Source organism: Rutilus rutilus (assembly GCF_951802725.1).
Source record: "Rutilus rutilus genome assembly, chromosome: 16".
Taxonomy (NCBI): domain Eukaryota; kingdom Metazoa; phylum Chordata; class Actinopteri; order Cypriniformes; family Leuciscidae; genus Rutilus; species Rutilus rutilus.
This window is the reverse complement of record NC_140224.1, coordinates 24,489,267-24,516,184: the sequence shown is the minus strand read 5'-3', so window position 1 is coordinate 24,516,184 and position 26,918 is coordinate 24,489,267. Positions and strand designations below refer to the sequence as shown.

At 36.5% G+C, this 26,918-nt stretch overlaps 1 protein-coding gene across 1 annotated transcript; it reads left to right on the top strand.

Moving 5' to 3' along the window:
* Positions 1-1,140: 1,140 nt before the first annotated feature.
* On the top strand, positions 1,141-26,439 carry opn4b (opsin 4b). Its single transcript, XM_084435097.1, has 11 exons — positions 1,141-1,619; positions 9,636-9,778; positions 10,689-10,822; positions 15,252-15,455; positions 15,552-15,723; positions 15,979-16,143; positions 17,487-17,594; positions 19,641-19,827; positions 20,472-20,684; positions 25,254-25,319; positions 25,509-26,439. The coding sequence occupies exons 1-11, from the start codon at positions 1,476-1,478 to the stop codon at positions 25,692-25,694; spliced, it is 1,722 nt and encodes a 573-aa protein (XP_084291223.1). The 5' UTR covers positions 1,141-1,475; the 3' UTR covers positions 25,695-26,439.
* Positions 26,440-26,918: the final 479 nt, after the last annotated feature.

Genomic DNA, 26,918 nt, shown 5'->3' with positions numbered 1-26,918 from the left:
ACATTCAGATGGTCGTACTCGCACATAATATAATAAATAAAAGAATAAATAAATAATGTAACACTATATAATATAATAATTGATATAAACTCCCTGTCAACTGCTTTTTTTTACTGGAAATTTCTTAACGTGTAAATTAACATAAAAAGATGTAACATCTGGGACAAACTGACCACATTTCACTGAAATTTCATGAACAGAAATGGAACAAAGAGTCCTTGAACAAAGGGGGGTCTGTATCAGTCAGTATCTTGACCCCTGCTGCTTTAAGCAGTGCATCTTGTCCTCAAGGACTGCAGCAGATTTGTCCGTTCTTGTTGTGAGATGTTACTCCAGTCTTCCACCAAGGCATTTGCAAGTTAGCAAAGACATTTAGGGGGACACAGGGATTGGCACTGCAATTACGATCAGCTGTCCTTGCTGTCTCCCTGTTTAGGCATCTTACATAAGGACATTGCAGTTTATTGTTCTGGCCACATCTGCAGTCTACATCATGTCTCTCTGCAGCAGGTCTAGGCATGTTCATGCAGGTGAGTAGGGCTCTGGACACCTTTCTCCTGGTGTTTTTCAGAGTAGAAACGTCTCTTTAGTGTCCTAAGTTATTGGAACTGTGACCTTAATTGTCTCCCGCCTGTAAACTGTTAGTGTCTTAAGGACTGTTCCACAGGTGCATGTGCAAATATTGTTTATGGTTCATTGGACAAGCATTGTTTAAACTCCTTAATCAAGATCTGTAAAGCTTATTTGGATTTTACAAAAATATCTTTAAAAATACAGTATCCTGAAAAAAGGGATGTTTATGTGGTAACAAAATATTTTATTAAACAAATTTATTTAAATGAATGCATAGTCAGCAGTGTGCAGCTTGTGTGTGTAATGCAGTTGTTGTTCATGACATTTTAATTGTTAGCTCTGGGGTTCACTCTGAATTGGCATTTTAAAAGTAGCCTATGTCTGTGCTGCTGAGCTGACCGCATGTTTATTAAAGCTGTTTCTGAATCTGAACTGGATAGGTGGTTTGAGAGAGAGAGAGAGAGAGAGAGAGAGAGAGAGAGACAGAGAGACAGGGGAGGACTGAGGACTGAGCATGTGCAGGTTCTTTACATAGGCTATATGAACATCCTGTTGGCACATATTCACATGGGCAAACAGGCACACAAGGCTTACGCTTGGTGTGATTATGAAGGGCTTAGCACAGGGCTGTTGTTGTGTAGTATGTGGGATGCTTGAGTTTGCTTAACTGAGCATTCCTCCTCATGCATACTGGAATCGGCACATGGTTACTGGCATTGACAAACTCATCACACACACACATGTTGGGCGCAGTTGACAGCTTAGTTCTAGGTTGCAGACAGATTGGCAGAGGAAGACATCCAACACATTATCATATAGTAATGCTGTTTCTCAGGTTTAAGCTAACTCTTTTTGCGTACCAACTCTGAGCTCCTTTCCCTGCGCCCGCCGTGTCCACTGCGATGAACGCTTCGCGCTCGGTCAGCATGGGAATCCCCACTCAAGTCCCTAACGGCACCGCGGTGAGTGCGGACACACTGGCCCCGTGGAATTACAGCGCAGTGAGCGCGCACAAGCTGATGGAGCTGCCCGCGCGAGCCACTACGGTAAGATGATGGAGTTTGTATTGAACCATGTGTTTAGTGGTAGGGTGCGCACGGATTCTGATTCTTCTGTGAGCGTATACTACTCTGTTGTAACGCATTTGATCATGTGTGTTGGATTTTTAGAGAGTTGTATATTATTAACGCACACTAAAAATGGAACAAAAATACTGAAAGTTAACGCTCAGAGCGCGTGCGTAATCGGAGGAGCGTTGGGAAAGTTCAACCGTTTCAGTTTGTTTCAGGCGAATTGGGATGACTCCCTCCAAAAAGGTAGTTTAAAAAAAGTACATGGAAGTATTTTTACATGATGCACATGTTATGTTTTAGACGCGCTTTAGTACGTTTCATTATCCACAAAAGTTAGAAGAAGTTGCGTGTTGCGTCGACGATCATTCGCTTTCGGGTATTTTTTTTTAAACATGCCCTTTTCTTGTGCTTAATTACAAATTTAGTTACCAAACGTTTATTTTTTTATTTTATTATTTATATCTGTATGAGAGGAACCTCATATATTCAGTTTAAGTCTCTCCAAATGGACGTGCAGGGATTTGCCTTATAAATGTTTTAGCTACTTAATCACGCCTCATTGTTACTGCCTCTGGAGAGTTAGATGTGCGTGGCATGGTTATGCATAGTTGATTCACACACAATTGTAAGTTTAATGAAGCATCGAAACGTATTGCTCGTGTCAAAATATACAATTGAGACATACTGTCTTAAAACACCAACAAAGGATAAACCAGGGAACTTCATGCTCGTTTTAATTAGGAACATGACCTAAAATTACTGCATGAAATGATGTTCAAATTTTTTTGAAATGAAGATAGATCTATATATCCATTTTGTGAAATTATTTTTTATAGTTATTGCTCAACAACATCAGAAATATGTTCCATATAGGTATTTCTTTGGTTAGCATGTATCAAGTTAGTCTAAAGAGTAAACTAAATATAATGGCATTTTGTCTTTTTATTCCGTGTTTCGCTGTATTGCCCACATAGCTACATGCAGCCTATTAATTTAGTTTTAGAAACACATTTTATGCAGGTTAGACACTTGTTTAAGAATGTTTAAGAATAATTGAAGTGGTACTCATTTCTCATGGTGATAAAATGCAGACATATTTGGATCAAGTCTCTATATGTCTAATCTGTGTGGTGTCTTCGTGATAGTACGCAGCTGGATTGCAGCTGTTCGCAAACACCCGCACACACACCAGAGGTGTTTCAACCCTGGAATTACTCAGCAAATTAGCTTTACCAGACCTGGACAAATCAGACTGAGTAAAAATCAGCCATATTCAAATAGAAGTTATAAAAGTAGTCCTATAGGATCATGTGGGGATCTCGCACATGGGATTCATTTAAACTATTCCTGGATATTTCCTGTTTGCCGATTAAAATGAGTAGCCTACTTGGGCATATAGAAAATGAATTCGGGAAGAAACAAAACAAATAAAATATACCAAACATGCATAATGTAGTGCAAGAGAGCAAAATTTGCATTTGCCTATATCATATCATTTCATCACATGAAAATGATATTGTAATAGCATAGTAATGAGGAAGAGCTTCATCCCATTTTAGTGCTTTAAAACCATTTTTTGCTAAAACATAATACTATCCAGGAAAACAAAAACTATTTGCTGATGCTTTACTGACAGTTCCACACAAATGCTAGGGGACTGTGTAGTGCCATATGAATGAGTGTTATGGCATTTTTCAAACAGACGGGGGCCCTGTTCCTATCATGAATCAATACTTTATTTATTTTTAATATCATACGACACAGCTTGCATTAATATTCTGAGGTGATGTGAATACAAAGCTTAACCTCTATATCTTCCATTTCCCGAATTTGATATTCTTCAATCCATGTAGCCTATTATTTTCTCAAACATCAACGGCAGTCATTGTGAATCTAACTAGTTATTTTCACCCAATTATGGAGCACTATAAATTAGGGTATGGAATTATTTACTGATCTGAACCTTGTGTCATTGTGTGTTGTTATCCCTGCTGCTACGTATTATATTCTGTGTAACTGTTTTCACCTCTCACATATCCAAACAATAGACTGATTATAGGTGTGGAGAGAATCAATGTGTGGGATATAAAAAGTGATGCAAATGTGAGTTTGAAAAGGAGCTTGAAAGGAAAAAGGAAAGTTCATGGTAGTACAGGGACTACAGATAATACAAATGTTTAAAACTGCGCCAAATACATTTGTAATTGTTGGTGAGGCTCTCACAGTTTGCCCACAGCTATATTTGATTATCTATCAGTCAAACAGGTCATGTGATGATACTACTTGACAATTAGCCATTATATATTTGGTTGTCAGGGTTTGAGGAGATGAGGCGAGGACTCAAATGCAGGAAACTAAAATAAAATAAAATCTACCCTGAGGGGGAAAACAACACATACTTGACTTGACAACACACAGGAGGAACAAACAAGTGTAGAAATACAAAAACAAACCGACACAGGGAGACTAAATGGGGAGAGCAAACAAAGTATAACGAGGGAGGACAGGTGGGGCAAATGAACCAATAATCTGGTAACAAGATGGCCGGGGTTAGACAATGAGCACAATCCATGTGCTCACACCAAACATGACAAACACATGAGCACATGGGCCAGCAAACACAATCACCAGCCATGTGCCCCAACAAAACAAGACATGAACACGCAGCTAATGAGAACACTCATAAGCCACGCGTTCACACAAAACATGTCAACATGAAAGCACACAGCCATAAACACAAGCTGCGTGGAACACGGCACAAGACAAAGCACGACATGAAACAAGGCACAGACAAGACAAAACAGGAGTGTCAGGGCTCTGTCACAAAACCAAGAAATAGACTAGACAGAAGCGACAGAACCCTGACATTGGTTGCATAAATTCCACAATCCAAAGGCCTGAAATAAAATTTGAGAGATGCCCATGTGGTCTCAAAAACAACAGGTGGAATCAGCTACTTTTTTATTTAAATAAAAAAAGCTAAATACATGCATTTGCCCAACAATAGTGAAAATATCAATTGACCATGTGTTTGGCTTTGACAATAAATGCTGTTTTACTCTGAAATCTTGAAAAGACAATAGTACAGGTTTTTCTGGGTAATTCACAAGGCCAACATGGCCCTGTGCTGCTTTAATGTTCTTCTGGATCTTTGACGGTTATAGGATTTCAGCCTAGCATGGTATTCTGTTGGGATGCACTGCTACAAAATGATTTATTACTGTAGCATTTTAAGGTTTCTTAGACGTAGACTTCTCCTGCATGATTTGATAGATACCGATACAATTTCTGAGCCATGACTCCCTAATGTAAATGAATTTTACATGAAATGTTCAAGCACTGGCTGTTGTATTTGAATGTTGTCATACTTTTGACATATTTAAACATCAGAAAGACTAAGACAATGAAAATAAGAGGGAGAGAGATTTAAACAGAACATCTGTTCAAGCTCCAGTGACTTTTCCGTGTCCTTCAAGGCTTCCGGACATTAGCATTCTTCTCAACATCTGAATTGATAATTCTTCATTGAGGACAACATATTGTTGATTCTTTAGTACCACTACAATACCATTGTTTATTTATATTTATGCATCTGATAGATGCTTCTAATTTTAGCACCGTACAGTTGTAAGGTAAATATTTTATAGCATGACCTTAGTCATTAAAACACTAGTTCAGCTCCTGACAAAGACATGGAATAATAATGAAAGATGTGCTGTGTAAGATTTTCCTTCAAGTGCATGTGTCATGTCAGATAAAGCAATTCAACTGAAATCTTTGCGATGCGATTGTTAGAAGATATATTTAACCCTCTGAAGCATTAATCATTTAATTATAAAAGGAACAATTAGGGCCTACCTTTTTACTTCAAAACAAGAATATTATCCTTCTCAATCTAATTTCACCAAATGATAATAGTAAATATTCCAGAAGTGCCTGGTGCATCAGAAATGTTGCATTTATAGAAGGCTAAATATTCCAGAGGTGCTTGGGGCATCATTTTGTCATAAACTGAAAAAGACACAGGACAGTCATATAGAATTAGTGTAAGGCCGTGTGTCCACCAAAGTTTTTTTTTTTTTGCTCTCTCAAACACCTGTGGCTTGACGTTTTCAGAAGAACACCTGCCATTTTCAGCTTGCTAAAGATGCTTTGTTGGACACACAGCCTAAGGGTCAAAGGTAACCACTCCGGGTATTTCGGATGTAGCATCACACCCGGAATGGCTAAAAATGGCTTTCAAAGATTTGTCCACTGTTGTGAAGACACGCATCTGAGGGTTAAATAATGATTCACTACGGGACGAACTACCAATGAGATGCCAAGAAAAATGGGTCATTGGTATCAGTTAAAGCATGCATAGACTGAAATCATCAGCACCTCTGAGCTGCACATGTCAGAGTGCTTTTTGAAAATTGTCTCTCGATATCTCGGTATAATGTTTTTCCCTAGTAATGTTGTAGACATCATTCAACAGGAATTTGTGCAGTTTGAATTCAACTCCACCTTCCCTCAGGAAAGTTCTTTCAGGAAATACACCCCTGTTCTTTGTGGAAAGGTCTCAGCTTTTGTTGGACTGGCGGAATAGATAATCTCCCCAAAAATAACCTTTTTTTTTCAAATCAGTGGATCAGCCGTCCTTTATCACAGTTTCTGCTTGAGAAGTTTGGGGCCGTGGGCTTCAGAGACGTTCCTTACTGATCAGGAAACTGTCAGCTGACGGATTTGTAATTGATTGTGTGCTTTGCTCTTATCCAGACTGTTTCTGCTAGCCATAAGCTTTGATAAGTAGGACGGCACAGACAAACAAGTTCATTCAACACAATCTGTTGCTCTCAGTCTTTTAAATAATGAAAACATATCAATAGCACTTAAACTGGTAAGTTATTTGGATTATTTAAACGGAATTAAATTATTTCGGATCTTAAATAGCATGGCATCAGTCTCACTCAACTAATGGTACAAATAAGCTCCTTGCGCTGTGGTGAAGTGTAATTTCCTCTATATCCATTTCTGTCTTTTTCTCTTTTTCTCCTTGTCTCTTTATATCACTCACTGAATATCAAAGTGATAGTGACATTTTAAGAGCACTTCTCATCAGAATCCTCCTTCCAAGTAGCAGCGCATGCTCTTGTTCAAATCCCACGTCGACAGTCTTTACAGAGAAGCACTGACATATGAGGATTAAAGCAAATATCAGTTCTGTCTCTTCAGATTAGGTGAAATGACAGTCGAGGCCATGTGCATTGGACACTGCTTTCTGACTTGCTTTCTGGAGTCTTCGGAAATTGTGCCGTTGTTTTTTGGGTGGTTATTTCATTTGAATAGTTACTGCCTATATACCATTCAAAAGTTTGGGATCAGTTCGATTTTTTGAACGTTTCTGAATAAAGTCTCTTATGCTCACCAAGGCTGCATTTACAGTTTTTGATATATAAAAAAAGTAATATTGTGAAATATGTTTTACAATTTAAAATATCCTTTTTCTATTTGAATATATATTGAAATATAATTTATTCCTTATCAAAACAGTTGTGCTGCTTAATATTTTTGTGGAAACCATGATACCTACGAGTTTTTGAAATTTGAAAGATAATAATTTATTTAAAATTAAATATTTTGTAACATGTCTTTACTGTCACTTTTGATCACTTGATGTGTCCTTGCTGAATAAAATGATCAATTTCTAAGAGTTAAAATTGTCAATTTCTAACATGTTTTTTGTTATACATTATACAAATTCAAATGTTATACATTATATGTTAGTAGTGCAGCATGGGCATACAAATGGCACTGTTTGCTGTGAATAAATCTACTCTGAGTTCCCTTAACATGATGGAAAAGACAAGGTAATAGTGAGGCAGAATTCATTTCAGTTCATTTCAGTTTTGATTTTGAGTTCCTGTGAGTGACACCTGATTCAAGTTATAAATGATCACATTGTAGGAGAGCACAAACCATGATTTCTGCAAACCTCCCGCTGTGTAAAGAAAAAACCCTGTAAATGAGAGGCACCAAAATGAAAAAGAAAAAAGAAAAACACTGCATTCAAGAGCTGTGTGTTCATAGATAGCCTGATATGTGTTTACATGGTTTTCCTGCATACAGACCTGAATGGGTGGATAGACAGGAATAGTGAGTGACTTGCTGAATCACGTCTTGCAGGGTGTGAAATAATTGGAAGCAATTTTAATCTGTTGATCATTTTGGTATAGGTTTGTCAATTGATTGACCAACAGATTGTTGAGTGGTAGAAATGAATAACAGTCTTGGCAGAGAATGTCATTCATTGCAACCTAAACAAACTGTTAAAGTTTGTTTTGGGGAATTGCAACCGTATGCGTTATCATGTGCTGCAAACCAATTATTGTATTACTTTTGAGACCAATAAAGCAGAGTATCGCATGTTGGAGTGGATCAATTTAGGAAGTGTTCATGATTGACCAAAGTTAAATACGGTTCTTCACAAGCTTTACTGAAACACAATGTTGCCTTCTTTTGTTCAGGGCTTCGGCTTGAACAAGTCTTTTAGACTGAACTGAAAAAAAAAGAAAAGGCAATTTGTACTCTCTCTCTCTCTCTATATACATTTTCTGAAACAGTATTAAATGGTAAGCATTTAAAATCTAATTTAGAATCGCCCTTTGGAATCTAATTTAGTCAAGACCCGCTCAAACATTCTTTTATCTGTTACTTAAAATGACATATTATAGCGCACTAACTAAAAACTTGGACGATCAAGAGCCATCTGATAGGATTAGTTGTGACCAAAAAGATCAGCATTATCTTATCAAGGTTCTCACACCTGCTTTTGTTTTAAGATTAATTTTATTCTCAGCTGGTTGTAGGAAATATAATCGGATTCATAGTTTAACCCACTTCTAGGATACAAAATCCAATTTAAACCTGGATAAAAACAGACAGTTTATGGATTTTTTAGATTCTACACTATTTCTATATATAATCAATTAAGATCATACAAAGTCAGATGTTCTTTTGATCATTTTCAAGAGCATGATCATCAGGTTTAATGCTAAATGTATTAAACTAAAACAGTGTTTTTGCAGAAAAGAAAGTCTTCTTCCATTAGTAGTGGAGGGGGATCTACTTCAATGAGATGCTAAACTTATTTAAGGACCCATTTATTTTCCCTCTGTTATATCATGAGCAAAGATGTCCACATACACACACAGTGCATTAATCTGCCGCTGATGTGGCAGATTATAAACTCATTAGTTCTAAATTGTCCTCTTCTCTCACTTTGTATTCGAGATACTGAGCAGTCTTGCAATATCCACTATCTATACAATCTCCACATCCCCTTCTTCAAAGGCTAGCCATAAACTTTTTTTTCCAGTCATTGTTCAGCAGAGTGTTTTATTTATGAGAAATGTCAATGATTGCCATAATGTACTAGTCTGTATTACTCATCCATTGTATGCTCTAACTATGAAAGTGACCTATAGTGTGAATTCCACTTGTTTTGCTCTGGCTGGCTTCAGCCATTCGAGTCAATCGAGTGGTTCAGTGAATGATAGAAGTAAATGGATAAATTGAGGCTAAAAGTGGCCGACTAAGACGTTGACACTGGTGAATCAAACTAGTGTTTGATGTACTAATTGCCTCTTAAGAACTGAGCCTGACACAAGGGCGAAAAACCAAAAGTGGGCACCGCTTGCCATTCTAAAAGCTTTTGTGTTCTCTGTTCCACACACTAATAAGTGAATGCAACAGCACAATCCACTGCGTCTTCAAAAACACTAAATATGTCTGCTTAATTCTATCTCAGCTGGCTATTGATGTATTAAATGGGTGTTATAGAGGTTTTAGGAACTAGGGGATTTGAAACTAATGGTATCTTGGTGAATTAAGATATTAATAACTTTATAAGTAATGTAAAACTCAGTTATTAAGTTTCAATGTCCTTTAGTACATTGTCCTGATCTGAAAGCATTTTTTTTCTCTCTCTGTCTCTCTCGCTGCCCACAGGTGGCAATGGTGCACGATGTTCGATATCTTTTCCCCACTGTGGATGTCCCAGACCACGCTCACTACACCATCGGCTCTGTCATTCTGGCAGTGGGCATCACCGGCATGGTGGGAAACTTCTTGGTCATGTATGCCTTCTGCAAGTGAGTCTAGGCTATATCTTGTTTGTGTGATAGCCAATGAAATTCTTGTTAGATCTGCTCATCTGGAGTCATGTTTGCACTGCAAACTGCATATTAAGATTTAGACTGGGTTTTGCCAAACTGAGCACTGCAGGGGATTCATAAATTGATGAAAAGCTAATAGTTAATTACATATGTATATAAAAATTTAAGTTAGAATAAATTAATAAAAAACAAAAAAACAATCAAAATAAAATGCTTACCAAAAACTGCATATGACCATTAGCATCATATAACCTTGAACATGTGAACATGCTGTTATAGTATTGAAATATTAATTTAAAATCTCAGGGTAAAATATAAAAAAAATATAAAAAATTCCCAAAGTTTGGGTATCTCTGATTTAAGGCCTGTTCTCACCAAGAGCAGTAGCTATAAATATAACGATAATGATAACTATATTATATATAACGATATCTTCCTGTTTATTCTGAGTGTGCTGCAGTTTTGTCGTCTGGCACTTTAAATGCTTGAGCCCTTTAAAGCAGGAAGGATTCTGATTGGCTGATTCATCAGCTGTTCTGAAAGTGATTCCAAATGATATTATTTCTCGGTGCCGTTATCGTTATAGTTATGGTATGGACTTTTCTCTTTTATATTTAGAATGATTTTTAGAACTACAGTATATCTTTATATTTATAGTTATTGTCCTTTCTAAATGAGAGAAATCAGGGAACAGAAAATATGATGTTATTATATAAAACCTAATTAATTATTATATATGAATAGGTATATAATTTTAGATCCATTCATACAATATATTCTATTTAACATTATTGTATATAAATAAAACAACATAAAACACCACTGCCATTGATGAGCTTCTTCTTTCTTTGACAGTTTTTGACAGTTCTTTTGTGCATCTTTTCAGGAGTAGGAGTCTGAGGACACCTGCCAACATGTTCATCATTAATCTGGCTGTCACTGACTTTCTGATGTGTGTCACTCAGACACCAATCTTCTTCACCACCAGTTTGCACAAGCGATGGATCTTTGGGGAAAAAGGTAATCCAGCTGTCAGAAAATCATGGGCACTTGATCAAACCCATGGTTCATTTCCCGGCATTCAAAGCTGCGCGCACAGATGCTAAGAAACAGTGAGATGTCAAGACAACTTTGCAGGGCATCTTTTAACATCCGATTATCTACACGCGACTGATTCTAGTGCAGATGAGAAGAAAGAATAACAGATAATGATAAAGGATCTCAGCTGGAGAGGGATTATGCATTGATGCATAACTGTATCCTGGTGAAGGAGAAGAAACACCTTAGTGTCCAGAGAGGTTAAAGCGTATCTAGAAATGAATCAGTGTTCGGTTAGCTTGAACTCTGCAGGCACTGGAAAAATGTTTTCGGCTCACCAGACAGATAGTCTGATGAATCAGTGCTCAGAAAAATAATTAGGGATCATTTTGGCTGTTTTTATCAAGCTTTGTTCCATTGGGAAAACAGTGATTATATTTTCATCATCATAGGAAATATAAAATCAATCACATTAAATGAACCGTTTAACACAAGTTACACTTTTTGGGGAAATAACAAACCTAATTTGTTTATAGTGCCTTTTCTGACTCATATGATTTAATTGATAAATGATCATTTTTCACTGTAGTTTCTATGTTTCTAGTTTCTAAACTCAGAGGTTTGCTTTCCTGATCAGACAAAACTGAAAAAAGTCAGAGGGGAACTGAATGACTGCTTACAGATTGTTTCAATTGCTAACAAGCATCTGTCAATACCGAAGTCACATTTTCAAAACTCTTCACACATTCAGCGAAACAGAAGTCTATGCGGACCAAACTGTGAATCGTTTTCCATTTCTTTCACACAAAATGCATTCAATGACCACATTTTCCAAAATCTGCACTGTAAAAAATTATCGTGATTTTAACAGTAAAAGACTGTAAAAATGCTAAAGTGAAAAACTGTTAATTGGTTAACAGAAAGTTTGCGTACTATATACGGTAAATAACTGTGATAGATCTAATGGTACATTTTACTGTAAAATACCGTTAAATTGACAGTTTTTGGAAGTAAAAACGAACAAGTCATTGTATAATTTACAGTGAAAAAACGTAAATTGACATTCCCACAATTCCCTGCGTGACACTTCACATTTGATGTATTTTTGTTGAAATAACTATGTTTCGTCATAGTTTTCTTAGTTTTTTTTATAATCAGTTATCTACATTAGGGTTTTATGTTACAATTAATGTTGTTAAATGAATGTGTATTGTATTTAAAAAATTTCATGTGTGTTACCATGATGGTGTTTAATGTTTGTGTGAATGACACTATGCACCTTCTATAGCCTATATTAATATTAACTTTCTTGTGGAAGAACTACTTGTGATGAGCTTTGATTAATCATGTAACTCTCATTACTGCTGAGATTGTTGGTTTGTCAGTGTAATATTATGGTACAAAACAGATATTAATACTTCAATAGGTCGGTAAATTAACATTATATCATATTACTGAAATCCAATGTTAAATATACATGTTTAAAATGTTAAATTTACATGTAACTCCGTAAGTATGTTTACGGTATTGTTCTGGTAACCACAGCTGCCAGTTTTTTTCCGTAAAAAACAACGGGATTTTTTTTACAGTGTGTGAACACTTTTGTCATTCATACTTCACAATCTGCAAAACACTATATTTCCATGACATTTTTTGAATGCTAACACACTGCTTTCAAAACTTATTGAAAGCACATTCAAATCAGAATGACTGCAAACTCTGTGCATTTCTGCAGTAATTCTGCAGGGCCGACTACAGCTGGGACTCCAAAACTGCACATACGAGAAAATTACAATAAATTACTACAGTTTTTTTTTTTCAATTGCTAATAAGCATTGTTTAATACTGAAGCCACATTTTCAAAACTCTTCACACATTCAGCGAAACAGAAGTCTATGCGGACCCAACTGTGAATCGGTTTCCATTTCTTTCACACAAAATGCATTCAATGACCACATTTTCCAAAATCTGTGAACACTTTTGTCATTCATTCTTCACAATCTGCAAAACACTATATTTGCATGACATTTTTTGAATGCTAACACACTGCTTTCAAAACTAGCAAAACAGCATTTCTGCAGTAACTCTGCAGGGCCGACTACAGCTGGGACTCCAAAACTGCACATACGAGAAAATTACAATAAATTACTACAGTTTTTTTTTTTTTCAATTGCTAATAAGCATTGTTTAATACTGAAGCCACATTTTCAAAACTTAGTTTTTTGCATGTAAATTACTATATGTAAAGATATAGAAAAAAGCAAATAGCTGCATTTCTCATTCCTTCTTTATGCTGTAATACAGTCAGTAAAATGAAAAGATCTTATTCTTTTCATATAATGAATATTAATGTGAAAAACAAACATTCAAACGTTAAAAATAAAAGTTCATCATTAATGTAAAGTTCCCTGTTGTTTGTGTTTTTTAGGTCAGTGTGTTATGAATGAAATGTATGTTTTCTGAATGAGAAATGTTGCCAGTGTTATGGTGGAACGAGTTTATTGAGACATATATGAAGTGTTTTGTTGGTGTGAGTGAGATTAACTGATTGGCCAAGATTCATCTTGGAAATGCAGACTATATGAAGAGTTTTGAAAAAGTGGCTTCAGTATTGACCGATGCTTGTTAGCAATTGATAAAAACTGTAATGCTATAGCCAGTGTCTCCAAACTATTTTGACAGTATTATTGGTTCATATTGTTTAAAAGTTTATTTCACATTTGTTCAGTGTGTAGTCCTAAAACCCAGAAGAGAATTTGCATATTGAGACATTTTCTCTCAATGGGTTTTCAGAATAGCAGTTAGTGCATCATGACTGAACCTCTCCATACAAAGGCATTCTATTACAAATGTGATCTCTCATTATAGAGCTCTCTTAAATCTATTATTTCAGTTAGAAATTTCAATATTTAACATTAATATACAGGTACGTGGAATTTATGTGGTGCTGTAATGCTAGGCTTTCAAATAATGGCACTGATAAAACGTCAGGTCATCCGTGGATCCCTTGATCACTGATGGTTTAAATTCCAAACCTTTTAAGCACTTAAAGTGTGTTCTTTGAAGTCAAGTAACTGCTGTATGATTGATGAAGTGGAATGAGCTCACTCAAACTCTCTCGAGGTCTCTCTTCAACCTGAGGTATCTGTGAGAGATCTGCCATGCTTCTTCTGAATGATGTTCCTTAAAAAACCCGAGAAATGTGACATCGGGACCCACTCACAGAAAACTATGAAACACCCATCCACAATCATCTTATGAGTTAGACCCCTTTGCGGATCTTAAAGCTTACTAGATCAGAATTTGACATGCTTTATTTATCTCCTTTAGACATCGTCTTGTTTAGTCATACATTGTTCATATTGCTTCATTGTTAACATTTTATCCAAGGTGTTATTGTAGTTTTATATGCAGAAAATCATTGCTCCGCAATACTTTTTAATATTTTTTTCTAAAAGTGCTATAATGAGTGCAACCAATTAAATTATAATTAGGCTAATGTTCAGTCAACCAGCCATTAATAGCAAAAAATATAAACCTTAAACCTTAAAAAATATAAACCTAAAAGATCATATGTTTATACATTATCTCTAGCTACACTGCACTGCACTGCACTTACATATACACAATATTCAAGAATTATGAAACAGTAGGCAGGGCTATAATTGTCAGGATTTGAGTTTATTTGTTCATGTTTAGAGTTTGTTTTTCCTGTTCAGTTCCTCTCTGAGTTTTATGTCAATCTCAGTTTATTTCCTAGGTAATCTTCTACCCGTTAATTAGTTCAGTCTTCCTCCATTCACTGCCTGTTTGTATCCTTGGTTACTGATTGTGTTAGTCCTTCGTTCATGTGTCTTGTAAATTAGTCTCATTAGTTCCTCAGTAGTTGTTTGCCTGTGTATTTTAGCCTGAGTTTAATCCTGTCTAGTTGTCTGTCTGTTCCGTGTTTTAGAAATCCGAGTTTGAGTTTGTGATTAATAAAGACTGCTGCATATAGATTTCCTGTGACAATTAAAGACGAGTTCCCAGCAATATTTAAATTAGTAGCCAATAAATATGGGACAAGTTAGTGACAATTCCAAGTAATTATAGATTCGCAGGGTTACATGGGTTTTCATTATTATTATAATTACGCATCTACAGTTGCCAGCATGTACACCGTGAATGAATTAACAGGTATTTCTATGTTGATAAGGGGAAAAAAATAATAGGCAGTTTTCAGGAGCAGGAGTGAGGTGGTTGATTTAAATGTACTCTTTATGGCCTGTGGTATGATTTATTACTCATAAGAAACAATGTGAACTGAAGGACTTGCTTTATGAATGCAGTGCTGGATTACATATTTGGTGCATTATGAAATGCAATAATGTTTCTTTTTACATTATTTCTTGGTATTTCTCTCTCTCCACAGGCTGCGAGTTATATGCATTCTGCGGCGCTCTGTTTGGTATCTGCTCAATGATGACGCTCATGGTTATTGCGGTAGATCGATACTTCGTTATCACTCGTCCTTTGGCCTCGATTGGCGTTATGTCACGCAAACGAGCCCTGTTGATACTCTCCGCTGCTTGGGTGTACTCTATGGGCTGGAGCCTGCCCCCATTCTTTGGATGGAGTAAGTGCTTACAAACATTCAGTTTTGTCTAAGGAGACAAAAGAGGCATTTAATTTTAAAACTGTGTATAAGAAAAAACGTGTTTTATATTCACAGGTGCGTATGTTCCTGAAGGTTTGCTAACATCCTGTTCGTGGGACTACATGACCTTCACTCCTTCAGTACGCGCCTACACAATGCTGCTCTTTACATTTGTATTCTTCATCCCCCTCTTTGTCATCATGTATTGCTACTTCTTCATCTTCAGGGCCATCCGGGATACCAACAGGTAAGCACTTTTACCATTTCTGTGAGCGTGTTTGACCACGGGTCTGAACCAGAAAGAGGAAGTATACCATTTTTTTGTTAAGGGCAATTGTATTATTTATCAAAAAGAGATCCATTTTAGATTAGTGCTGTGTTACGGTGTTCTTTACAAAAGACAAAGATGATCAAATCTGTTTGTACGCTTTGATGCATGTTCCGTCTCTTCCTGTGTGTACTGAATCTGTTTGTTTACATGTCTATATGATGGGAATAACAGAGCTGTGGGAAAAATCAATGGAGAAGGAGGACTCAGAGACTCTATCAAGAAGATCCACCGAATGAAAAATGAATGGAAGATGGCAAAGATAGCGCTTATAGTGATCCTGCTGTATGTCATCTCTTGGTCTCCATACTCCTGTGTAGCTCTTACTGCTTTTGCTGGGTAAGAATCAACATGTCTTACACCCACAATCCATAGCTTTTTTTTTTTTTTTATACATCCTTCTTGATTATGTTATTTAATTAGCATTGACTTTAGTCAGAAGCAACTTAAACTGCTAAACAATTTTGACAGATAAACGCACACTTCGGTTGTCACTGTGCTTACACATGATATTGACCATTAGGGATTTCAATTATTTGTTCAAGACCTTCAAGGTAGAAATGAGCAGAGATTAAATATAATAAAATAATCCATTTATCTGAATCATATAATATAGTGTGTTCCATGTGAGAAGCAGATATCTTTTCAAGGTAGTTATGTGTAGCCAAAGAGCTAGTGATGGGTCATTCATGAACGAAAGACTCGTTTCCTGTAAATTATTTTTGACTTCATTATAATGATTTCTTAATTCAGAATATGATCAAGATTGCATAGGTGGATGTGTTCAGGGAATTTGCCTGTTAAAAGTATAACATATAAAGCCACTTAAATGAACAAAATGACTCATTTTGATGAACGAGATCGAACAAGAGTCAGTAAAATGATCCGAACTTCCCATCACTACAAAGAGCTAGCAAACTACCTGATACCTGTACCACAAATATAATATTATTTGTCACATTTCTAGTTTTTGTTCTGGATCTGTTTTTCAGTTCGGTTCATGTCTGATTCTCATTGTTAATCTTTCTAGTCTGTTAATTAGTTCAGTTGTCCTCCGTTCCCTTCCTGTTTGTTTCTATGGTTTCTGATCGATTTTAGTATTCTGTTCAGTTGTGTTTTGTTAATTAACTCATCAGCTCCTTTGTTAACCCTAATGTATTTAAGCCCTTAGTTTCAGTCCATTCCTGGTCTTGACATTTTGTTGTTATAATATCAGGTTTTCTCAAGCTGGGGGTTCATGAGTGGTTTGAGAGTGAACTGCAGGTGTTCATTAATTGATAAAAGAAAATAATTAAATCATGAAAATGTAAAAAAAAAAAATGAAACATTTAGTAAAATATGAAATATTTAATTTCTTTACCTGCATGTTAACATTAGATAACCATAAGCAAGCAAATATATTAAAGGTTCATAATCTTTATAATAATATAAAATTATATAAAAGACTCTTATACTCTTTTAGTCTCATGATTTCTTCCATCAACCCCTCAGAGAAAATGTGTCACAGACTGTTAATGATCACATGTACCTGATGCTACATTTCCTAAGGACTGTATGGTTTTACTCACCACCTCTTTGTAGTCTAAAATGTCTGTGTGGAGCTGTGATGCGATGTCATGCGGGTTTGAAGAAATGAATGCATTATAATGTGTAATGTTATGTCCCTTTTACTCTTTCCACAGATATTCTGACATGCTCACACCGTACATGAACTCTGTGCCTGCTGTGATTGCCAAAGCATCCGCCATTCACAACCCAATCATCTATGCCATCACTCACCCCAAGTACAGGTATGATGATGCTGATGAGAGTAAGCCTTTTTACATAGTTATCTATTCTGCTGCATTTAAAAAGAATTTGCAGTATATTCATGGATACTAGTTGCAGCGCATTCTCATTCATTTTAACAATTTGGTACAATTATATGGTGATTATAAACTGTAACTTCACAGTGAACAGCAGCACAAAATAACTGTGGTATAGCAGCATAGTGTTTTTGTTTCAATAAATTGTTGTATTGTGGCGTAACCAGTGGCACACGATGCCAAGCGTGATGTGCGGCCAGCGACACCAGTTGTAAAACACTTTGGTTCTGCGTTGTAGAGTTAGACACAGGACAGCAGGCGGCGGTTCACTTGGAATCTTTTATTCATCCCCTGATATAAAACACAAATAAGCAGCTTCTTTGAGAGTGAATTGTCTTGTTCTCTATAAAATAAATATGCACACTGATCACCATTTGATCAACACGTGCTCTTATTTTCACATATTTAGCAGAAGACAAAAATATAACCCAGAGAGTAAAATGACAAAAATAATCAAGTAAAATAACATTAAACACATGAATTGGAGTAAAATATAGATGAAAAAGCAATAATTACAATAAATAATAAATAAGATCATCAGAAGTCAAAAGAAACCTACCTCTCCCGTGAGATTACAATGTAAAAGGGAAGAGGATTAAACAGAACAGGAAGTTATTGTATAGCGCTAAGTCCACAAAGATAAAAATAAAATAAGTTTTTAGGCAACTGAGTATCTGTGACAGTTATGTTGATTTGTGACATCACAACAATTAAAGGGGAAAGCACTCATTTCGATCAGGCAGCTACATCAGGTATATAAATTAACAATTTTGTGTGAAATCTACTTGATGATACATCTATTTAACAGTATAATTTCTATACCTGTTACAGTGGCAGAAAATGACCAAGCTTACATGATTTTATTTTAAAATCCTGTATACACACACTATAGGGGTGGGTAAGTTTTTTTTTTTTTAAAGCATTATTATGCTCACCAAGGCTGCATTCAAAAACAGTAAAATGGGGAAATATGATTACAAAATAACAATAATGAAATAATTACATAATATAATCAAATGTAATTTATTCCTGTTCTGGCAAAGTTGAATTTTCAGCATCATTACTCCAGTCTTCAGGGTCACATGATCCTTTAGAAATCATTATAATATGCTGATTTGCTGCTCAATAAACTATCAATGTTGAAAACAGTTGTGGTGCTTAATATTTGTGTGGTTTTTTTTTATGAATAGATTTAACATTTATTTATTTAAAAAGTATTTTGTAACATTATGAATGTCAAACGCTTTTGATAAATTTAACACATTCTGGATGAAAGGATTAATTTCTTTTTTTACTGACCCCAATATTTAAAATATATATATTTCTTTTGTAATTTATTTGAAGTTCCTCTTAAATATTGTAAAATCCTGGCAATATTTTACACTGTATTGATGTGCACAAAAATTGAAAGACCTTGGCAGCATATTGAGGCACTGAAGCGCGCCGATTCAGTTTCCATTGCAAAGAGACCTGTCCAGTGAAATGAAACATTGCTCCACAAACATGCATGCTGCGTGCTTCAAGGCCAGACAAACCCAAATTGATCAGCGGCTTTATGTACAGAGTGCTAGCGCAAATACCTTGAGACGACAGAGGTAGATTCTGACCTTTAAAAGTCAGCTTTACTTCAGATTGATCTGCTCTGGATGCATTGGGCCATGTGTTGCTCATAACAGATCTGCGATGGGCTGCACAAGATTAATGCCTTATGATGAAGCAACTAAATAATGAAGTCATCATTTGCCCATTCCTTTTGCCTCAATATGACATCCTTTTAAAGGATTGATCTGAACTGTTAAGTCTGGTTTTGAAATAAGAAAACACAAACACAAAATTCCATCGCCACTTCAGTCACTTATTTCATTGACAGCTCTGGAAAGTCGATGTGAATTGCAATTTGACATTTCCTTCATTTTCCCGCCCTTTTTCACAAATCACCCCTTTCTTTCTTTCTCTCTCTCTCTCTCCCAGGTCTGCCATTGCAAAGTACATACCATGTCTGGGAGTGCTGCTGTGTGTACCTCGTAGAGAACGGTTTATGAGCAGTAGCTTTATGTCAACACGACGCTCCACTTTGACTAGCCAGTCCTCTGAGACCAGCAACAACATACACCGTGCCGGGAAAGCACGCTTGTCCTCTGTGTCTGACAGCGAGTCGGTAAGAAAACACCTTTTGGCAAACAAACTCTATACAAGAATTTATATATATTAATTTCTGTACCCTGCAGTTAATAATGTTGACCAAGTACACACTGTAATAGGTACGTCACCAAGTGAACTGAATTGCCTTAAAAGGATAGTCCACGCCAAAATGAAAATTCTGTAATCAGTTGCTCACCCTCGTTCCAATCCTGTTTGAATTTTAATTTAAATTTTTTTTTTACCAAACAAGAAAATATTTTGAAGAATGTTGGTAACCAAACAGTTTCGGTTTCCATTGACTTCCATTGTATGGACAAACACAAACAAACAATGAAAGTAAATGGGAACTGAAACTGTTTGGTTACCAAAATTCTTCAAAATATCTTCTTTTGTGTTCTGCAGAAGAAAGAAATGTATACAAGTTTGGAACAACATTGCGTAAATTATGACAGAATTTTCATTTTTGGATCAACTATCCCTCGTGTAATATGTCGGCCAAACATTCTCTTATGCATGCCATTGTGTAAAGTATGTTTCTGGCCTTTCTCATTCAAATGATCACAGAAATCTCACAATTATTTTTATTTGATTTTTATTTAAGCTTAAATCGTGCACTTCTCCTTATTGGATGAGCATTGAGTGTTTGTTGTGTATGGACAGGGCTGGACAGACACTGAGGCAGATCTCTCCAGTGTGACTTCACGGCCTGCTAGTCGTCAGGTCTCATCTGACATCCGGAAAGATCCGTCAGATATCAAGCGCACCAGCTCTCTGAGGCTGAAGGTCAAGAGCAGAGACTCTGGTATCTTCGACAGAACCTCAGCTCAGAGTCTAAATGAGCCGAGCGTGAACCGGACCAGTGCATACATCAGTGTAAGTAAAAGTCTTCAATAAGTGTCATATCTCACTTCATTAATCAGAAGCTTCTCAGCTCACTCAGCGCTCCTTGATTTATGAAATTAGGAAGCCCACATTCATTTTTAGGGAGGAAACGACTCCATCAGATTTAAAATTCATTTGGAAATTTAATTCCATCCTTCATATCTTGAAGTTCACTGCCCTGGTTTCAGTCAGCGTAGTTCGTGACAAAAGTGTCCTCAAAAGTGTGCATGGTTGTATGTGCTCTTCTGTTATTTCGTTTGACTGTACATAAAGTTTGAGAGAGAGATTTGTACTTCTTTCACTGGCTTTTCTCTTAGATGTAGCGGTGCGGAGCTATAACTTTCTAAAATCTACATTTGTTCTTCAATAATGATACATTTTCTTTTCCACTTGAATGATAAATCATGAGGGAACCTTATCATAAATAACACTTATTATCGAAAGTCACTTCTGAATCTTCAGCACGGAACATTCAGTGCGGCCATTGTAGTCTGTTTCCCAAAGAAATGACTCTTTTGAGACACTTCTTTTTAGTGAATCAGAAACAGTGCAACCAGTGTTAGCTTGATTCTCAAACGATTTAAAAAGGTGCCATTAGTGAATTAAACACAATGAGAATCAACTAATGTACAAACAGTCAGTCGGTCTAGTCAGATTCCTAAATGAATGACTTGCAGAACAAATGAATGGTGATTTAGAAATGTACAGCTCAACTAGTGCAGTCCAATTTGTAGTCCAAACGACTCCTACAAGCCAGTTATTTTTAGTGAATCAGAAACATACAGTGCAATCAGTGTAGACCAGTTCCAGAAAGAATCATGAATGAACGACTCTGAGTCAGTTCTTTTAGTAAATCAAATCAACAGCATAAAACTAACTGTGAAACTCAAATATGACTGATTGGTTGTTATATGAAAAAAATATAAAATTAAAGAAACGTGTTATGCTTTTTGCCAGTGTTAGGGGTTAACAGTTTAGGACCCAAGGACCAGATGTTTGAAAGAAGACCCGGAGTCAGAATTAAAAAAAGTTTTACTGAAGATAGTTTGCAGTTTCATCAGCAGAAGTCAGCTTCAAGACTCACACAGGAGTTCGTAGGCTGCCCCGCTTACAGTTACAAAGATCACAGCAGTTATACCATTTCCAAGGTCTAAGCTAAGTCATTGCTTACAGGTTGAATGATTCTGATTGGCTAAGAAATTGATAAACATAGTAATTTTCCACACATATACAGATAGACAGAAGCATATCTCCATAGATTATGCAGCTGACACTCGGACCCTGAAGTTAGGCACGCCGTGACCTTCCAGGTCGCAGATTTGGGTGGCTGGGTGCCAGCATGTCTCGAACAACAACTCAGTCAATCTCCAACAATGCCAATGGTTCCTTAACCTGTAAGCAAGAAGACTAACACACACACCGACACACAGCTTTTCCAAGGTTGGATTTGGCCAGGCTCTAACTATAAACAGGAGTCTCGTCTCAAAACATCAAGATAATGCGTTCTTTCTCAAGAAGAGCTACATTTTAGTCTAACTGGAAAGTAAGGCTTTAACTGAGAAATGGTCCCTTAAGCTAACGGCTTAAACGACCCCTATGTGTTTTAACATGTTGAAGACCTTTCTCAACACAAAACATTTCCCTTTTTTATTTCTTGAAGCCAGGTTAAATGAGAAAGCACTGTTACTGCATTCAGATATCAAATACTGACATTAAAGAATACATGAAAAGAACATTTCAGTAATCACACTGGTAACTTCTATAACAAAGTAAAATCTCCAGAGAAGTCATTCAACTCATTTGATATTTAGAAGGAAAAATATTGATTAATTGATTATAATCACTCATTACATATACATTGAAGCAGCAGTAGATTCCAATCCACTCCCTTCACCAGTATTAGTTTTTATAAAAATGAAATTTTACCACATTCTTGTTTTTTATTATTATTATTATTAAATGTATAGTTAAGGCCAATTTGTAGACTGCATTTATATGGCTTTAAAGGTGCATTGCGCGAGAGTCTGAGTTTTCGCAGAACTACGCCCCCTCTGGCGGCAAGCGAAACTGCAACCAGAGGTGTGCACGCTCACGGACCACACGCACACGCACGCTTGCACGAGCTCGAGCTGGTCATAACCCAAGGAGCATCAGCCGCACAAATCTTTTGTTTACAATCATAATGTCATCAGAGGTAATAAAGTTTTAAATCTGCAAGTAATTTAAAATATGTGAAAGGAAAGGCAATTGAGTAAATAACACACTTATGTGTGAGGGAAAAAATGGGGGTAGTAGAAAACTTCGTTTTTTATTCCCATCTATCTCCATGTTGAACTGTGTTATGTGTTTCCTGTATCCACTTATGACTATTATTATGGAAACACGTTCATGAACAATATAAGTTATAACTTTGTAAAAGCTCAAAATTGTAATCATGATACCATACCATACACAGTCGGTCAACAAAGTACACCCAAATGTCTCAAGGTAATAAACAATCAAGTGGCACTATGACGTTACCATAAAAGCCAAACAGGCTAATCCGCCGAAGATTTGCGGGGGTTTAGCCTGTTTTATTGATCAGCTAAGTAGCATATTCCAATAGCAATACATCGTAATTAAGCAGTAATTTGCTCAAAATTTGTGTCTAAGTATCTAACTTATATATCAGCATTTTATATCACAATCATTCTGAACCTGATCACTGACAATGGTAAGTTAGTAAAACCTATTCCGATTGTACATTTATCTAGCTTACGCTAAAGCATTACACATTTTATGGATCGTCATTTATTGTCATTATTGGCCGTATCAGACATTAGAGAATGGGATATATCTTACCTTTTTATCAAGAAAAAAGCCAACTGAGGATCCCGTTTGAGCCCTAGAGCAGACCGGAGATCTCTCCATTTGTTGAAAGCCTTCCCTATGTTTACTCTCGTCTTACCCCGACGCCTGTCTGACTCCAATTTGGACCTTTTGGTTGCACTAGACAAAAGTTCTCTTTTTTTTTTATCTTACGTGGAGTTTGCGTTGGTGTTTGAAATGAACTACAAGCCGGTCTCTTAGAATCCATTTTCTACGGAGAATGGCGGCGTCGGCGCATACACAATCACAAACCTGCCAGACATATGAGCGTGCCGTGAACGCGCATGACGTCACGCCCAGTCTCAGATTCCGACCCGAATCCCTCTTATTTATTTTACTGTACAGGATTATAGAGGCAATCGCAGTGATCAGAGAAGGGCTCAGTCAGCCCATCAGGCAATTGTTTAAGCATGTATGGGTTAGAAAACGGGTATTTTTAACATGAAAAGTTGCGCAATGCACCTTTAAAGCAACACTAAGTAGGATTTTTTACCTTCAAATAATGTTTCCAAAATCGTTTCAGTGGTTCATCAAGTCGTGACAGGGTGAAAGGCACTTATGCCACCGCTTTGCGGTCCTTTATCTGGTATATCCACGCTATGTAAGATTGCCAGATCGGGTCGCGTTTCCGTAGTTCTAATGAGACATAAGAAAACTACAAATTTGACTTGCTTTACGGCAAGCGTTACAATTGTTGATTCCAAAGCCGGTGCTAGATAAACTGTGAGCGTGCATGTGCGACAGTAGGATGCGGTAGGCTAAATTATTTACGACAGCGGTAATGGACAATTCCGCTTCCAACCTGTAGGGCGACCGCAGAGGAAAAGGTCCTTGGTGTTGCTTTAATTAGAATTTATTTAGGAAGCATTTGACATATTCATTGGTTTTATTTTATATTATTTTAAACTATAATATGATCATATGGTTTGTGGCATTTTATTATTTTGCATTTATAATTTTTATTTGTCTGAACAGAACTGTGACCCATTTTTGGATGGCGACACGCCATTTGAGAACCATTGATCTACTTCACTGAAGGGATTGCACAACATAAAGTAATATCAGACAATAACTCTCTCATATTAATGGACTTAAACAAATCCTGCTTTTGTGCCTATCACCAGTCAAAAGGATATACAATGTAATAACATTGTTTCTAGTTTCCAGTCACAGACACTTGATTCTAATAAAAGATCTGCTCAAAAAGTTCTGTTCATTTAAAAAAATGGTAATCAAATTGATTCCGCTCCTAAAGGCTCCCTTTGTTAATATAGTGTTATTGCACACAGGTCTTGAGCCAGTAGAGCATGTGAAAGATGTACAGTGTGGATCAGTGCGCATGACGTTTCTTTCAAGTGCAGGCTTGAATGAGGGTCCATTACATTGATATTAAGCCTGCTTTAATTCTCCTGCCCTAATCTGCTGGTTTTAGAGAGATAATCCCCATAAACAGAAGCTCATCCCATGTCATCAAGATGAACAGCATCAGCGTGTCCACTGGGTGGCACCTTCTGCTCTGCCCTTCCACCTTTTTCTTTTGACTGGTCACAGTCCGTTTAAACACTGTGCAAACTTAATCAGTGATTGAATATCTGAACTTTAAGAATGAGAAAGAGAAGTGCTGAACTATGCAACTATGGCAAACCCTCATAATCGTCAATTTCATTCGTATCTCCCCTCTCCCTCTTTCAGATGGCAGGCGACAAAGAAGAGATCTCCATGGCTGAGGGGAGCCTGTCCAGTTGTCTTTCGTCCTCTGTAAGTGCTCTTTTCGGACTGGGTTAGGTTCTAAATAACGTTTGAGTTACAATTATTAACATAGGATCCCAGTCACTTCATGTACTAATTCAAATGGGATTGATATATCTATCTATCTATATATATTAGTTATTTAAAATTGTATTTATTTATTTCCTCACTCACTGTCTTTTCTCTGTCTACATTTAGCCAGATATAGTCTCAGACAAAGTTGATGAGAAAAGACTGTTGGTTCGGATCCCTTCCATCATTGTGACGTCAGAGTCCAGTCCAAGCCTCCTCTCAGTTGGGTGCAGCAGTGGCTCCTCCAGACAGCTCCCAGGTGCTTCGGTGGAGGAAGCCTCTGTCACCGTGGATCCTGCTGGCATTGACTGAATACGGGCTACACTACCACTGACTTATACTTAAGGACACAATCTCAACAAACTCTTGGTCATCTGACTTGTTCTTTCCACCATTTTGTCTCCTTTACACAGGGCTCAAAATTGAACCTGCATGCTGTTACAACTGACATCTGAAATTTGGCAGTGCTGTTATTGTTGTATACTTTTGCCTGTTTCGAGGTGGAAAATGGGTGACCACAGCCTACAAGATGAACAAGGTCTGTATTTCTATAGGAAAGTAGGGTCAGGACACCCTTTCGGGCTTCTTTCAGTGGTGTGGAGATGATCCTCTCCTCTCAGGGAAGAATTCGTCAGATCTGAAAAGCAGCAAACAGTGATTCAGTTGTGGATTAACACTGCTCTGAATGTTTTCAGATACATCCATCCCTTTAGTGAGCTGCTTCATTCATTGAAGCTTGTGCTTTAGGTCATTGGAATAAACTGTTCCCAGTGCCTGCACAAGATCAAACACAACACATGATCTGTGACTTGAAGATTCTAACGCCTAGTTTTTACCCAGCCAGAGATTTTGGTCTCACTATAAAAAATGTAGAGCCCTGTCTACAGGTGTAAAAGTGGATATTTTGATGTTTCTTTAAAGGTGAAGTGTGTAATTTCATGTACAAATGTAAAAATATTTTCATTGTAATGGCTGATAAACGATATGATACTTACATTCTATGCTATTTTTGTCTACATTATTTAAAAAAAAATAAACGTTTTAAATGATACAAGTGAATTTATGCATCACAGCATTATAATGTACAGTCTGAAAAATTAATATAAATATTCCGATTTGATAAATATTACATTTATCAAGACTTCAAACAGATTAACTTTGCCATCATCTAATGTTCACTGGGAATTGCGCATGCACAATTAAATGCCCAATAACTAAAATCTAATATTGGGAGATAACTGATATGGTACAGATATATTATGCACCCTTAATTTTAAGATTGAAAGATAAATAAATAAATAATTTAATAAAACACTTCAGCTTTAAAGTATCAGGTATTCCCACCAACATATTCATAATGAAATAAGCACTTTGAGAACCAATGACCAATGATTTTTCTTGCTGCTGATCAAAATACATTTTTTGTCTTGATTATAGTTTATATATATATATATATATATATATATATTTTTTTTTTTCAGAACTGTATGGCCTATACGTATATTTATCTATTGAATGTTAATACGAAAGTTTGCT

Bases quoted from the DNA above. Each gene is read 5' to 3' on its own strand.
- opn4b (XM_084435097.1), top strand. From the start codon at position 1,476: ATGAACGCTTCGCGCTCGGTCAGCATGGGAATCCCCACTCAAGTCCCT. The intron at 9,779-10,688 runs GTGAGTCTAGGC...GCATCTTTTCAG, and splicing joins GTCATGTATGCCTTCTGCAA to GAGTAGGAGTCTGAGGACAC. The intron at 17,595-19,640 runs GTATGATGATGC...TCTCTCTCCCAG, and splicing joins ATCACTCACCCCAAGTACAG to GTCTGCCATTGCAAAGTACA.